General features: G+C 45.4%; 1 protein-coding gene across 7 annotated transcripts in view; it reads left to right on the top strand.

Moving 5' to 3' along the window:
* SHANK1 (SH3 and multiple ankyrin repeat domains 1) overlaps window positions 1-13671 on the top strand; it is a 113247-nt gene that overhangs the window by 36942 nt on the left and 62634 nt on the right. For 6 of the 7 annotated variants that reach the window (XR_014150684.1, XR_014150685.1, XM_081837564.1 and 3 more), the window contains 7 exons: window positions 1080-1283; window positions 5563-5634; window positions 6441-6549; window positions 6656-6807; window positions 9873-10040; window positions 10276-10392; window positions 12643-12720. Coding sequence is in view for 5 of the 7 variants with exons in the window: in XM_081837564.1 (XP_081693690.1) it covers window positions 1080-1283; window positions 5563-5634; window positions 6441-6549; window positions 6656-6807; window positions 9873-10040; window positions 10276-10392; window positions 12643-12720 (900 nt within the window). In the remaining 2 variants the exon portion in view is untranslated. The remainder of the gene's footprint in view (window positions 1-1079; window positions 1284-5562; window positions 5635-6440; window positions 6550-6655; window positions 6808-9872; window positions 10041-10275; window positions 10393-12642; window positions 12721-13671) is intronic. The other variant, XM_081837566.1, reaches the window with a different exon arrangement.

Here is a 13671-nt window from a genome sequence, read left to right as displayed (position 1 = left end):
TGGATTTCAACTTTCAATTAACAGTGCTTTTTGTTTTTCGTTTTTAAAAAGTCCCTTTCATTTGCGGAGATAAGATGGAAAATACGCAGGCTGCATTCTGCACAACAGTGTGGGAAAACATAATTCTAGTGTTCTCCTGGCTGATGAACGCAAAGGCAGCTGGGATGAACAGAAAAGCGTTGATTTTTATTAAGAAGGGGTTTTTTATTAAAAAAATTACCGTGAACATCAGCAACCAGTTACGGGATCTGTTCACAACTACAACCATGCCATACATTTAACCATTACAGTATAGCACTATAACAGTAATGGAAAGTCTTGGGAACTGTAGTTTGCTCAGGGTGCTGACCGTGCAGAGCTACAGTTCCCAGCTTTAAATATCTGATGTGGATGTGAGATGCATAAGGTCTGGGAGTGCTGACAGTTAAATTACCTTTATAATAGTTTCTCCCCAACATGACTGTCGTGGGACAGGTGGTCAAAGAGCCCCCTCTCTGTGAACTAAATTAGCTGAGCAAAAGGAATATTCTTGTACAATCTTGTTCTACAATCAAAAAACTGTAAATTTATTAAGCTACCTCTTTTTTAGATCCTGACTTTTCTGTGCTCATTCCCCACATTATGTAATCTTACCACTCTCCCCCCCCCCCCGCCCACCATCACAAAATTTATAGCCCAGGATGTAGAAAGATCAGTATTAAATCCTTTTTTTCTTTTCTTTTTAAGCCAGTGTGGCATCGTGATTAGAGTGGTCAAGACCCAGGTTCAAATCCCCTTTCAGCCATTAAGCTTGATGACCTTGATGCCCAAGGATGACCTTGGACAAGTGATCACTAGGTCCTTTGGCTTAGCCTACCTCACAGGGTTGTAGTGAGGATAAAATGGGGAGCAGAATGCTGTAAGCTGCCTTGAGTCCCTTGGAAGATAGAGAGGATGTGGATCAATAAACCAGATTTAAAAGGGCCGAAACACTGCTTTAGAGCAAACTCAAAACAAGGTGCCACTTTGTGCCATTTTGATGCATTCCTTTTGCTCTCAATTCCACCCCTCCCTCTCCCACTGGCCCAAAACCATTTCAGAAATGCCTACGTTTCAACCCTGATGCGGCCATCTGGGTGGCAAAGCAACAGATCCTCTGCACTCTCAATGAAAGCCTCAAGGACGTGCTGAACTATGGGCTTTTCCAGCCAGCCACCAATGGGCGGGATGCCAAATTCCTGGACGAAGAGCGCCTATTGCGCGAGTACCCACAGAGTTTCGAGAAGGGAGTGCCCTACCTGGAGGTAAGTCTGCTGGTCCTTCAGCATACTGTAGTCAGAAGGGAGGACTGCCAACGGAAAGGGGACATTGAGCCTTTGGGAGCCAATATAAAAACAAATAGCCCAGGCCGTGTAAAACTGTTGCAAAGGAGATGTCAGTGCTATCCCCCGCCCCAATACACACACGCATGCTTTTAAAATGCTTTTATTTATAAAATATTTTTATTGTCCTTTCAGCCCCTCAAGGCAGCTTACAATGACCAGTTGTATAAATAATACAAAGCAGAGTTAAAAAGCAGAGCCAACGAAAGTGCTAATATCATTAAGATCAACAGAGGCTCAGACATGATTTGGAAGACTCTGCTAGGAAGATTATTTCCTCTGGGTGCCCCTTCTCCCACCACAAGACTAGGCAGTGATCATATCATCATTCCCACCCTCTAAAGTTTTTCATCAGTTATGCACCACTGCTGTTGAGAAGCAGTGAGTAATTGCCCAGGTACCTGGGTGAGGAGAAGATCCTATACCTGGGACTATTTGGTCCTGGTTACCAGGCCATGCAGTTCCAGGGTGCAGCAAACCCTTATTCACCACCAGCCCAGTCATTGAGCAGCAGGCAGCAGGCAATAGGGAAAGAGCATTTTCTATAATTGCACACAGTCCCAGTTGTCCTTAGGCCCCAACTGCCTTAAAATATTATGTTTAGTGGGTGTTTAATTTTCTCTTTGCGTTTTCACATGAAGCTAAACCATAATTTGCTTTAACCATGGCTTGAGCCACAAGAGTCGTCCCACAGACAAGAAAAGAAGCCACAGCTTTTTTCTCTAGAACTTGGTTTCTTCTTCAGCTGTTCTTCCCCTTGGCTTCTGTAGCTTGTCAAGCATATGGAGTGAAATGATCCAACAAACCAAGGTTGTCCATTTTGAACATAACACCAAACCATAGTTAGAACAAGCCACAAACCATTGGTTTACATCATGATTTGTTGCTAGAAAGATAAACCATGCTTAATCTACTGAGTTAGGTTCAAGCATTCTAACAAACCACACTTTGACTCAACAAACCATAGCTTAGCATTATGTGTGAACCAAGCATGTCAGTTGCCTTGTAGGCCTTTTGTCAGGCAATAAGAGAAAATATGACTATTTTAAATAAAAGGGTGAAGCCTTTTACTCAGTGTTTTGAAAGTTGGATGTCTTTCCCTCCAACCTTTATCAACTTAAATCTGGAGACAGATAATTGTTTTGTTTTAAGATAGTTGGGAGGTAGAGGGAAGATAGTTAAAATTGGTATGATAGACCCCTTGTAACATATAGTAGAAACAGTCATTTTTATTTATTTTTATTTTAGTCCCTCATAATCTTTGACCAAATGGGTCTTGCAAGTTTTGGAAACTACAAAAACATGCCAGACCTGTTTGATAAGAAATAATGGTGGATGAGCAAATACACTTTGTAAGTAGCTCTGTCCCAATACCATCCACTCTCTGGAAAAACACAAACAAAATCCCAACAGATATTCCTGGTGCTTCTCTTCCATGTACTGTCATGACAACAGTACAGGCAATATTTTTCAAGTAACCGCATTCATAACACATGCAAATACTCATTGGTCATTAGAAATAATAATAAAAATAATGAGGATGAGGATGATGTTTGGGAAATAAAGAGTGACAAATTTGAATTAAATGTGTCACATCAAAATAATATGTGGGAATGTTAATTGTATGTCCCTAGTTGGAAGGACCCTAGATTTGTAATCTAGATTTGTAGGCTACATGAAGGACATATACTAATTTTGGAGGACGGACTATCACTATACCATACATGCAGAGGGTCTTGCATTCAATCCTTGAATTCTCCAGTTTAAAAGAGCCAGGTCTTGGTAATATGAACAATCCCTGTCTGAGTACCTGAAGAACCACTGCTGGTCAGAGTAGCCCTTTTCAAGGGGTCCTTTGTTTTGGGCAAACTGCTGGTACTGAGGACCCCCTTTGGGAGGCAAAGGATAAAAGCTCCTTTTGCCACACACACAGCAGGTTTGATTCAGATAAAAACCCCAGGCCTACAATCTGCCACTTTCCCCTCTTTCTCTCTAAGGAACTCTAAAGGAGAAGGGGACCAAATGAGACCAAAGTCCCGTTAAGGGTTGTGTCTAATGTTAGTTACACTCATAGTAGACCCAGTGAAACTAATGGACACAATTAACTTAGAATCATAGAGTTGGAAGAGACCCTGAGGGTCATCTAGTCAAACCCCTTGCAATGCAGGAATATGCAGCTGTCCCATACAGGGATCAAACCTGCAACCTTGGTGTTATCAGCATGACGCTTTAGCCAACTAGGCCATCAACTGAGGTCCATTAATTTCAGTGCATCTACCCTGAGTAAAACTTAGCTGGACCCAACACATGATGTATATCACAAAATTGTCTGTTTCACGAGTGCATAGCCACACATCAAGGATACCTATCAATACATCAACTCTCAATAAAAACATGTGGTGAGTTGGATCCAGAAGTTAGTGAAGCTGGAGCCGCCGCCGCCGCCCCGCCCCACTGAAATCAACAAGACTTTGTAATGACTAATCTATCCCATTGATTTCAAATGAAACTGAAGAATGACTTGCTGCCTCTGGATCTGCCCCAGTATGCATTCAGTATAAAACCTAAGATTAGCAATGATGAAACCATAGGCTTGCATTCTAAATATATAGACTCATATGAGGCAAAGGAAGGTGTGGGGGGGAGCAAGAGAGAGAGAGATGAATCCAGCGAATTAGAGAAGACTTGAGAAAATAGATATGTCTCGAGGCACTACTTGAAGAGTGGGAGGTACTGAATCATACAGATATCTGGAGTTGACATTCTTCTTCCAGATCTATAGATGTTAAATCTGTGGTTGCGTGGAGGGCCAGACACATTGGGCAGATCCACCCCATACATTTCAAGGGCATCCGGCGCACATTTAAAGCACATTATGTCTCCTAAATAATCCTGGGAACTCTAGTTTGTTAAGGGTGCCTGGAACTTGAAGCTATTATTGGCCGAGGGAGCTGGTGTACAGCTTCCGGGTCATGTGGCTAGCATGACTAAGCCACTTCTGGCGAAACAGAGCAGCACACGGAAACGCCATTTACCTTCCCGCCGGAGCGGTACCTATATATCTACTTGCACTTTGACGTGCTTTCGAACTGCTAGGTGGGCAGGAGCAGGGACTGAGCAACGGGAGCTCACCCCGTCACAGGGATTCGAACCACCGACCTGATCGGCAAGCCCTAGGCTCTGTGGTTTAACCCACAGCGCCACCCACATCCCCAAAGAGGCATTGAATGTATGGTGTGGATCTGCCTTGTTTCTAGTGCACCTGCATGGAAATGCCTGGACATGAAAGTGGCACGTCGTGCTCTAAAGTACTGCGTGCTCTGCAGCCATTTCACATATTTCAGCTGATGAAGTTCACTTAGAAGTGTTTACTGTGCAGTGTGCAACGGTCAAGTTTTTCTAGCATAGCTTTAACAAAAAGAATCAACACCCTGCTGGCTTTTAAAACAGTTCAGGTCACATTGTGGCAGAGTGAATGGATGCAGAGGACATATCAGGTGGAGAAGAGAACTGGGGAGCAGCTGTAGCTCAAGTGACAGAGCATGTGCTTGGCATGTAGAAGGTCCCAGGTTCAGTCCTGATATCTCCAGGGTGGGCTTCTGCCTGAAATCCTGGACCACGTCTGCCAGTCCATGTACACCAACCAGCCTTCCCCAATCTGGTGCCTTAAAGGGTTTTTTTTTTTTGGACTACAACTCCTATCATCCCCAGGCTGTGGCTGATGGGACTTGTAGTCCAAAAAAGCTGGCATCAATACTGAGCCAGATAGACCATTGATCTTACTTGATATAACGCAAGCTTCCTATGTTCTGTATTCAGTGTGGAGGGGACCTTCCCTATCTTAGGCAGTAACCCCGGCATAAGAACTGGGATGTGAGAAGTATGGCAATGTATCCCTTTTGTAATATGTGAAACGCTGGAGGGCACTGAGGAAATTGTATTTAGTTTTGCCACACGTGACAGAGCATGTACTGCCTGCCTGACACATGTCCTAGTCTCCCTCAGTGACGAACCACACTTGAAGGTCCTTGTATAGAAGTGATTTCTGTGTGGGAAATTCATCTTGCTTGAAGCACCCTGAGAGCTTCTTATGGAAGTGTGAGATTAGAGTTGAGGGACATGCCTCTGCAGAGATGGTTAGGTGTCATGATGTGTAACTGCAGTAACAGCCCCCTCTCTCCCCTTTCCTCACTTCTTCCAGTTCCGCTACAAGACCCGAGTTTACAAGCAGACCAACTTGGATGAGAAGCAGCTGGCAAAACTCCACACTAAGGTGAGAGAAGAGAGACCTTTCAACATCTCCACCCCCCACTTCACCAAACCCCCCATAGAAATAAAAATCTCTGTCCGGAGAGCAGCTGGCTTTAAAAATCCCGTATTTTAGTACAGTTTCAGCATTCCAGCTCCGTTGCCGTGTATGCTCTGTTATGGAAATACTGTGCAGATCAGACAGATTATGAGAGTATTCCGGTTTACTTAAAAGCCACCCCTTCGCTGCTTCAGAGCTAGCATAGAGCTGCAAGCCATTACAGTGGTACCTCGGGTTACAGACGCTTCAGGTTACAGACACTTCAGGTTACAGACGCTTCAGGTTACAGACTCCGCTAACCCAGAAATAGTACCTCGGGTTAAGAACTTTGCTTCAGAATGAGAACAGAAATCGTGCGGCAGCTGCGCGGCAGCAGCGGGAGGCCCCATTAGCTAAAGTGGTGCTTCAGGTTAAGAACAGTTTCAGGTTAAGAACGGACCTCTGGAACAAATTAAGTTCTTAACCCGAGGTACCACTGTAGTTTCTTAGCAGGCTAGTTAAATAAACAGGCTAGTAACTTTCGTGAGCTTATTTATAAGGTTGCATTTAATAAGCCAGAATGCAAAAGAATGCACACCTGGGACTCTCCATGGAAATGAAGGCAGGAAACATCTGTATCCCTGCTTGAGCCCCTCGTGCCCGCAAGACACTCTGGGAGGCTTAAGCGTGAGGCCCAGCTCTACTGTGTTCCTCTTTTCAACCTGCAGTATTCTGTCCCCCACCCCCTTTTCCCTCCCCACAATGGCTGTCACCGGCAACTCTTTCCCCAGACGGGATTGAAGAAGTTCCTGGAGTACGTTCAGCATGGCTCGGCCGAGAAAGTGGCGCGGCTCCTGGACAAAGGGCTGGATCCTAATTACCATGATTCCGACACTGGCGGTAACTATCGAGGGGGCACACAAAGCGGAGGAGTTGGGGAGCCTGGGGTGCCCACCACACAACCCGCCCCTCTCCTCACAATAGTAACCCTGTGGTTTCCCTGCAGAGACGCCTTTGACGTTAGCTGCCCAGCTGGATGGGACCATCGATGTGATCCGGCTGCTATGCCTTGGCGGTGCCCACATAGACTTCCGGGCGAGAGATGGAGCCACAGCACTACACAAAGCTGTGTGCTCCCACCACTACCCAGCCCTGATGGTAATGCCAATTGCCAATTCCTTCTCAGTACTGTACTGGGAGATGTGAGAATAAAGATGTGGGAGCGGAAGAAAATGTCAGCGGCAGCATATCTCCTCCACCTTCCCGACTCCTTATGCTTTTGTTGTTATATATAAGCATATATGAGAAGTATGAGAAGAGCCGTCCCTGCTCAAAGCATCTTACATTCTCATGTCAGGGCCAGATCTTCCTGGAGGCTCTTACAATATTTTGCTGGGATGGGTCGCTGCCGCAAGAAACTGCCAAGCTAATGCCAGGATTTGTGTCGCGTGCAGATCTTCTGGGTTCCCTGTTAAGCACAATCCAATATGGTGGGGTTTCCATGCCAGCTGAATTTGCTAGCCAAAGGGTCACAGAAGGGGCCACTCTGGCTTTCAGTCTGTGGATCCACAGTGTGTCTCTGCGCAGGGGCTACCATGTTCGGTAGGCTGTCATTTAAAAGACCACAGCTATGGTGCATGTTTTGTGGGGAGAGCCACTGCCTGCACTTTTGGAGGAGTCACGCTTTTGGAGGCTGCATGTTGATCAGCTAAGTTATTTTCTCATGCGCCGGAACTGAGAGCCTTTCAACGATCTCTGGCTCTTCCTTTCTTTCAATAGGAGTATTGCATCTAGATCAAGGGAAGTAATAGTGCCACTGTATTCTGCTCTGGTCAGACCTCACCTGGAGTACTGTGTCCAGTTCTGGGCACCACAGTTCAAGAAGGACACGGACAAACTGAAACGTGTCCAGAGGAGGGCAACCAAAATGGTCAAAGGCCTGGAAACGATGCCTTATGAGGAACGGCTAAGGGAGCTGGGCATGTTTAGCCTGGAGAAGAGGAGGTTAAGGGGTGATATGATAGCCATGTTCAAATATATAAAAGGATGTCACCTAGAGGAGGGAGAAAGGTTGTTTTCTGCTGCTCCAGAGAAGCGGACACGGAGCAATGGATCCAAACTACAAGAAAGAAGATTCCACCTAAACATTAGGAAGAACTTCCTGACAGTAAGAGCTGTTCGACAGTGGAATTTGCTGCCAAGGAGTGTGGTGGAGTCTCCTTCTTTGGAGGTCTTTAAGCAGAGGCTTGACAACCATATGTCAGGAGTGCTCTGATGGTGTTTCCTGCTTGGCAGGGGGTTGGACTCGATGGCCCTTGTGGTCTCTTCCAACTCTATGATTCTATGATTCTATGATTCTTGCTCCCCTTTGGCACTTGCCCCAGACAGTAATAGTGGAATGGACTCCCTTGGGAAGTTGTGGACTCTCCTTCCTTGGAGGTTTTTAAGCAGAGGTTGGATGGCTATGTGTCATGGATGCTTTACAACAACAACAACAATAATAATTTTATTATCAATACCCTGCCCATCTGGCTGGCTTTCCCCAGCCACTCTTTAGTTGAGATTCCTGAATTGCAGGGGGTTGGATTAGATGACCCTCGGGGTCCTTTCCAACTCTACAATCCTATGTTGTTATTAATCATAATCATAACTCTTAATGTATATATTGCTTCATGCCAAAAAATAGGTTTCTAAGCAGTATGCAATAATAAAAATCAATGACACAAACGTTGAGGTATGAGCACATGTGATTAAAATATGCAATAAAACAATCCAATTAAAACAGTGCAGAAATTAAAACAGGAGGTTCAAGTCAAGAAGGGGCGTCTCCACCCCCATCGTTCAGCCCGGACACTGAAGTCCAGCTCCGAGGGCCTTCTGGTGGTTCCCTCACTGCAAGAAGTGAAGTTACAGGGAACCAGGCAGAGGGCCTTCTCGGTAGTGGTGCCCACCCTGTGGAACGCCCTCCCATGTGATGTCAAAGAAATAAAAAACTATCTGACTTTTCTTTTATTTATTTATTTATTCAAAGTTATAACAAAACATATTTTCCAAAAACATATCCTTATCCCCCCGCCCGTTTTTCCTCCCTCCCCCCTCCCCCCCCACAAAACCTATCCTCCCACCCCACCCCCCGACTTCCCTCAGTTCCAGTCTTTGGTTTCTCCAATAACGCTATTTTCTGCATGTTACAGAATTGTGTAGATCTTCAAACTGTTTAGCTAATTGTTATCAGTAAAAAAAAATTGTGAATGTTTATTCAAAACCTGCCAAGGAGTCCAGTTCGCTTTGTTGCGTCTTCAAATACTTTGTAAAAGGTTCCCATTCATCCTTAAAGTCACAGTTATCCTTGTCCCGTAACCTATATGTCAATTTTGCCAGTTCTGCATAGTCCATCAATTTTTCTTGCCATGATTCTTTAGAACAACTATCTGACTTTTCAAAGAAATCTGAGGGCAGCCCTGTTTAGGGAAGTTTTCAATGTTTGATTTTTTAAAAAATATAAATATTTTCAATGCAAATTTACAACAAAAATTACAAACATTGAATCCAAAATAAAACAGTACAAACAAGAAAAACAAAACACAAGAGGGGAAAAACACAAAAAACAAAACAATACACACATCTACAAATAAAACCATATCATCATTCTAATCATTACGTGCATATACACATATTGACTTCCTTCCTTTGTTCTAAGACCTCAAAATTTTTGCTCAAATTGTTGTGTCTAATATAGATTACCTCTATCTTTATACTTTTTACACCATTTTCCTCTTTATTTAACCCTGCAAAGCTTCATTCGTTACATACCAATATGCTTACTCCAGAACAATGTTTTTTCATATACTCTTTAGGACATCACAGCATTCATATGGGGACAATCAGACCAAAAATTATTAAAAGAATGGGAATGTGCTAATGTTTGATGTTTTATCGTGTTTTTAATATTCTGTTGGGAGCCACCCAGAGTGGCTGGGGAAAACCCAGCCAGATGGGCGGGGTATAAATAAATTATTATTATTATTATTATTATTATTATTATTATTATTATTATTATTATTATGATGCAAGACAATGCCTGTGTAAACAGGTGCACCTTCAAAAGCCCATACAATAAGCTACTGCAAGAGGAGCAATATGTTTCATTCCTCAAGGGGCATGAAACAACCCTGGGCCGAACCTGCCTTTGCCATTCACGCCGGCCTGTCTTCCTCCCGCAGGCACTCTTGGACCTGGGAGGCTCACCCAATTACAAGGACCGCCGCGGGCTGACTCCGCTCTACCACACAGCTATGGTTGGAGGTGACCCGCGCTGCTGCGAGCTTCTGCTCTACAACCGAGCACACATTGGCGCCACTGACGAGAATGGCTGGCAAGAGATACACCAGGTAAGGGCCTGCATACAGCGGCCAAGCTTCCAGGCACTCTTGAGATGCCCTGTCTGGCAGCCCTGGACTGTGTGCTTCAGAGGGCTAGGTTACCCACCTTACATCCTGTGTGTGTCTCCTGCCAGGGTTGGCTCCAAGCCTAAAGATTGAGGGGGGTGGCTGTGACTTGGCACCTGTCCATCTGACCATCTAGCCCACATCTTCCATTCCTGACCTCTGCTTCCCCACGTACCAGGCCTGCCAGCACGGACACTCACAGCACTTGGAGCACTTGCTGTTCTATGGCGCCGAGCCTGGGGCACAGAATGCGTCCGGAAACACGGCGCTACACATCTGCGCACTCTACAACAAGGTAGGAATGGCGGAAGTAGAAAAAGAAGATGCAACACATATAACACGCCCTGTAGGGATGGGCATCTCTCTCTGATTTGGTTTCTCGTTTTTCCAAATCTTTAAATTTGGGTTTCTCCACTTTCCTGCAGCAATTTGTGATTTGTTTAATTAAAAAAAAAATTCTCGTGAAAATTGGTCAGCGTTGTATTGCACACCCCCCCCCCCGGCAATACACAATTGTGCAAAATAAATGAATAAATAAATCCTAATATATAATGCATTTTTGTACATCTTGTCTGGTTGGCGAACTGCATCACAAAATTCGGAGAAGTGTCGATTTCAAAGAACGATTATGTTTCGGTTCACATACTGGTTTGATTCTGTGAAGTGTGCATTTGGTAGTTTTTCATTAACACGTGGACGAAATTGATCCCCAACCCCCATACATACAACAGTTTGAGAATGGTCAGGCCGATGCCTTTGCTGTGTTCAATCCAAGTTTGCCTTTCCTCTTTGGGATGGAACTTGTGGGAAATGGGCAGGTAGCAGGGAGGAATTGCACTGAATCAGGGGTTGCCTTTTTGGGTCATCGGCCAAAGCCCAACAAGGACCTGCCGTCCAATTTCAAAGAGACCCTGATAGACATCCTCTTCGCTGTTGCTGCCGGTGCTGCAGTTAGGTCACTTTATACTGTAGGCCTTATTTCATTTCATTTCACTTTTAAGTTTGCTTTTCTATATTGCTATACACAGGGCTGTTTTCAAGCTGAAGAAACCACAAAGATCACACGCCGTATAACAATCTGATCCAGTACAAAAATGTCATTAAAAACCATAACTCTAAAATAAACAACTTGTATCAAATAAACCAATATTCAGTAATCCGTTAGAATATCACAGTACACAATAAAATTACTTATCAGCAAATAATGATTAAACAGAAATTCACTCTTTAACAATTACAATGAATAATTTCTAAGCCGTAATCAATAAAAAGAACAGCAAGTCACAGTGCATAAAATAACACAGTACAAATTGAGAAACAAAGACACACAACTTAACAAATTATTTTTAAAAAAGCATCCCTGAACTTCTCTTTCCAGTTGCTCCTAGGGCTGGAGGGTGGGGCAAGGCAGGTTATGATGACCAGCACAAAGTCTGTCTCCTCTTATGCCCCTCCACCTTCTCTTTAGATGGCAATGTGTATTACTTTGTGGACTTCAACATGTGATAAGACAGCCCTGCTGTATTTAGTGGCTCTCCTGATCATTCCACTGAGTTGGGCTCTTGACATCTGCCCTAAAGTCCTGCCTTGAGTGCACCACCAATTGCCTTTTGCAAGGAAGTGAACAGTGGCAGGGCAGTGAGAAAGACCCAGCAGTCGTAACAACCCTCGCACGTGGGTGGCGCTGTGGGTTAAACCACAGAGCCAAGGACTTGCCGATCAGAAGGTCGGCAGGTTCAAATCCCTGCGAAGGGGTGAGCTCCCGTTGCTCGGTCCCTGCTCCTGCCAACCTAGCAGTTCAACAGCACGTCAAAGTGCAAGTAGATAAATAGGTACCACTCCGGCGGGAAGGTAAATGGCATTTCCGTGCGCTGCTCTGGTTCGCCAGAAGTGGCTTAGTCATGCTGGCCACATGACCCGGAAGCTGTACACCAGCTCCCTCGGCCAATAAAGCGAGATGAGCGCCGCAACCCCAGAGTCAGCCACGACTGGACCTAATGGTCAGGAGTCCCTTTACCTTTAACAACCCTTGCACTATCCTTCAAGTAATAGGTAGTATGGGCTGAACTCAGAGCAAGGTTGGGGGACCTTTTTCAGCCCAAGGACTGGATTCTTTTCTGGGCAGCCTTCCAGGAGTTACTTGACAGTTGTGGGTGAGGTCAGAGGCAGAAGCAGAAGCATGCAGAGCAAGTGATGTAAATATTACTTTTTGCACTGTAGTCTTGTAATAAATTCTAATCTCATTTAACCCATTTTGGGACTTACCGGTGCACACACATTCTTGGCACCTTTGCAGATCTCTTGATCAGGGGTCACTAACCTGTAAACTGCCATAGGTTGTTGGGCTACAGCTCCCATCATCCCTGACCATTGTCTGTTCTGGCTGAGGCTGATGGGAGTTAGAGTCCCACAGCACTTGGTGTGCCACAGGTGAACCCTCTCTGCTAGAGCTAGCTGCTGGCAACTTGTCCACCGAGAACAGGATGGAGGGAAGATGTGCCTTATTCATTCCTTCTCTTTCTCCTCCCCCTCCCCTATCTCCCAGGAGAGCTGTGCCCGCATCCTGCTGTACCGGGGAGCCAACAAAGAGATCAAGAACAACCATGGTCAGACTGCCTTCCAGGTGTGTGTGGTGAATTGGATTCAAGGGAGAGCGAGAGTGGGACACACTGACCTAATCTGAACCAAGACATCACAGGGCTGAGCCCCTGAATGTCTTGTCTCTGCCCATGTCAGTATGGCTGTTTGGGGATTTAGGTGGATCTATTATACTAAGGGGACGTGGCTGGCGCCGTGGGTTAAACCACAGAGCCTAGGACTTGCCGATCAGAAGGTTGGTGGTTCGAATCCCCACGACGGGGTGAGCCCCCGTTCCTCTGTCCCTGCTTCTGCCAACCTAGCAGTTCGAAAGCACGTCAAGTGCAAGTAGATAAATAGATACTGCTCCAGCAGGAAGGTAAACGGCATTTCCGTGTGCTGCTCTGGTTCGCCAGAAGCGGCTTAGTCATGCTGGCCACATGACCTGGAAGCTGTACGCCGGCTCCCTCGGCCAATAAAGCGAGATGAGCGCCGCAACCCCAGAGTTGGCCATGACTGGACCTAATGGTCAGGGGTCCCTTTACCTTTATTATACTATGGAATAATAGTTTCCTGGTTTCATTTTGTTGGGATTGCCCTGCACTTCTCACAAGGAAATAGGTACATTTCTTTTGCTGGCTGATTCTGTAGATCTGGAATTAGGCGCTCTCACCTTGTCGCCAGCATTGGCGCCTCGGTGTCATTAATTCTGCATAGCATAGGAGACACGAGGAGGGATCAGTTTCTCCATCTCCACCCTGCACTAAATCCCCAAAACCATCAGATGGAGCTCACAGTCCCCCTAGCCCTGGTTCAAAATACTGTAGCAAAAAAGGGTGCTTGGGAGTTCTGAAGGCAAATTGGACCAGTAGCTCTGCCCTGCTTGTAGGAATCAACAGAAGTCATAGAAAGCTGCCTTATACTGAGCTAATGACCACTGGTCCATCCAGCTCAGTAATTTCTTACTGACTGGCAGTGGCTCTCTAGGGATTCAGGC

This window comes from Podarcis erhardii (genome assembly GCF_964252035.2).
Source record: "Podarcis erhardii genome assembly, chromosome: 13".
NCBI classification, from domain to species: domain Eukaryota; kingdom Metazoa; phylum Chordata; class Lepidosauria; order Squamata; family Lacertidae; genus Podarcis; species Podarcis erhardii.
Note: the sequence above shows the minus strand (reverse complement) of the source record. Positions and strands in the feature narration are given on the sequence as shown.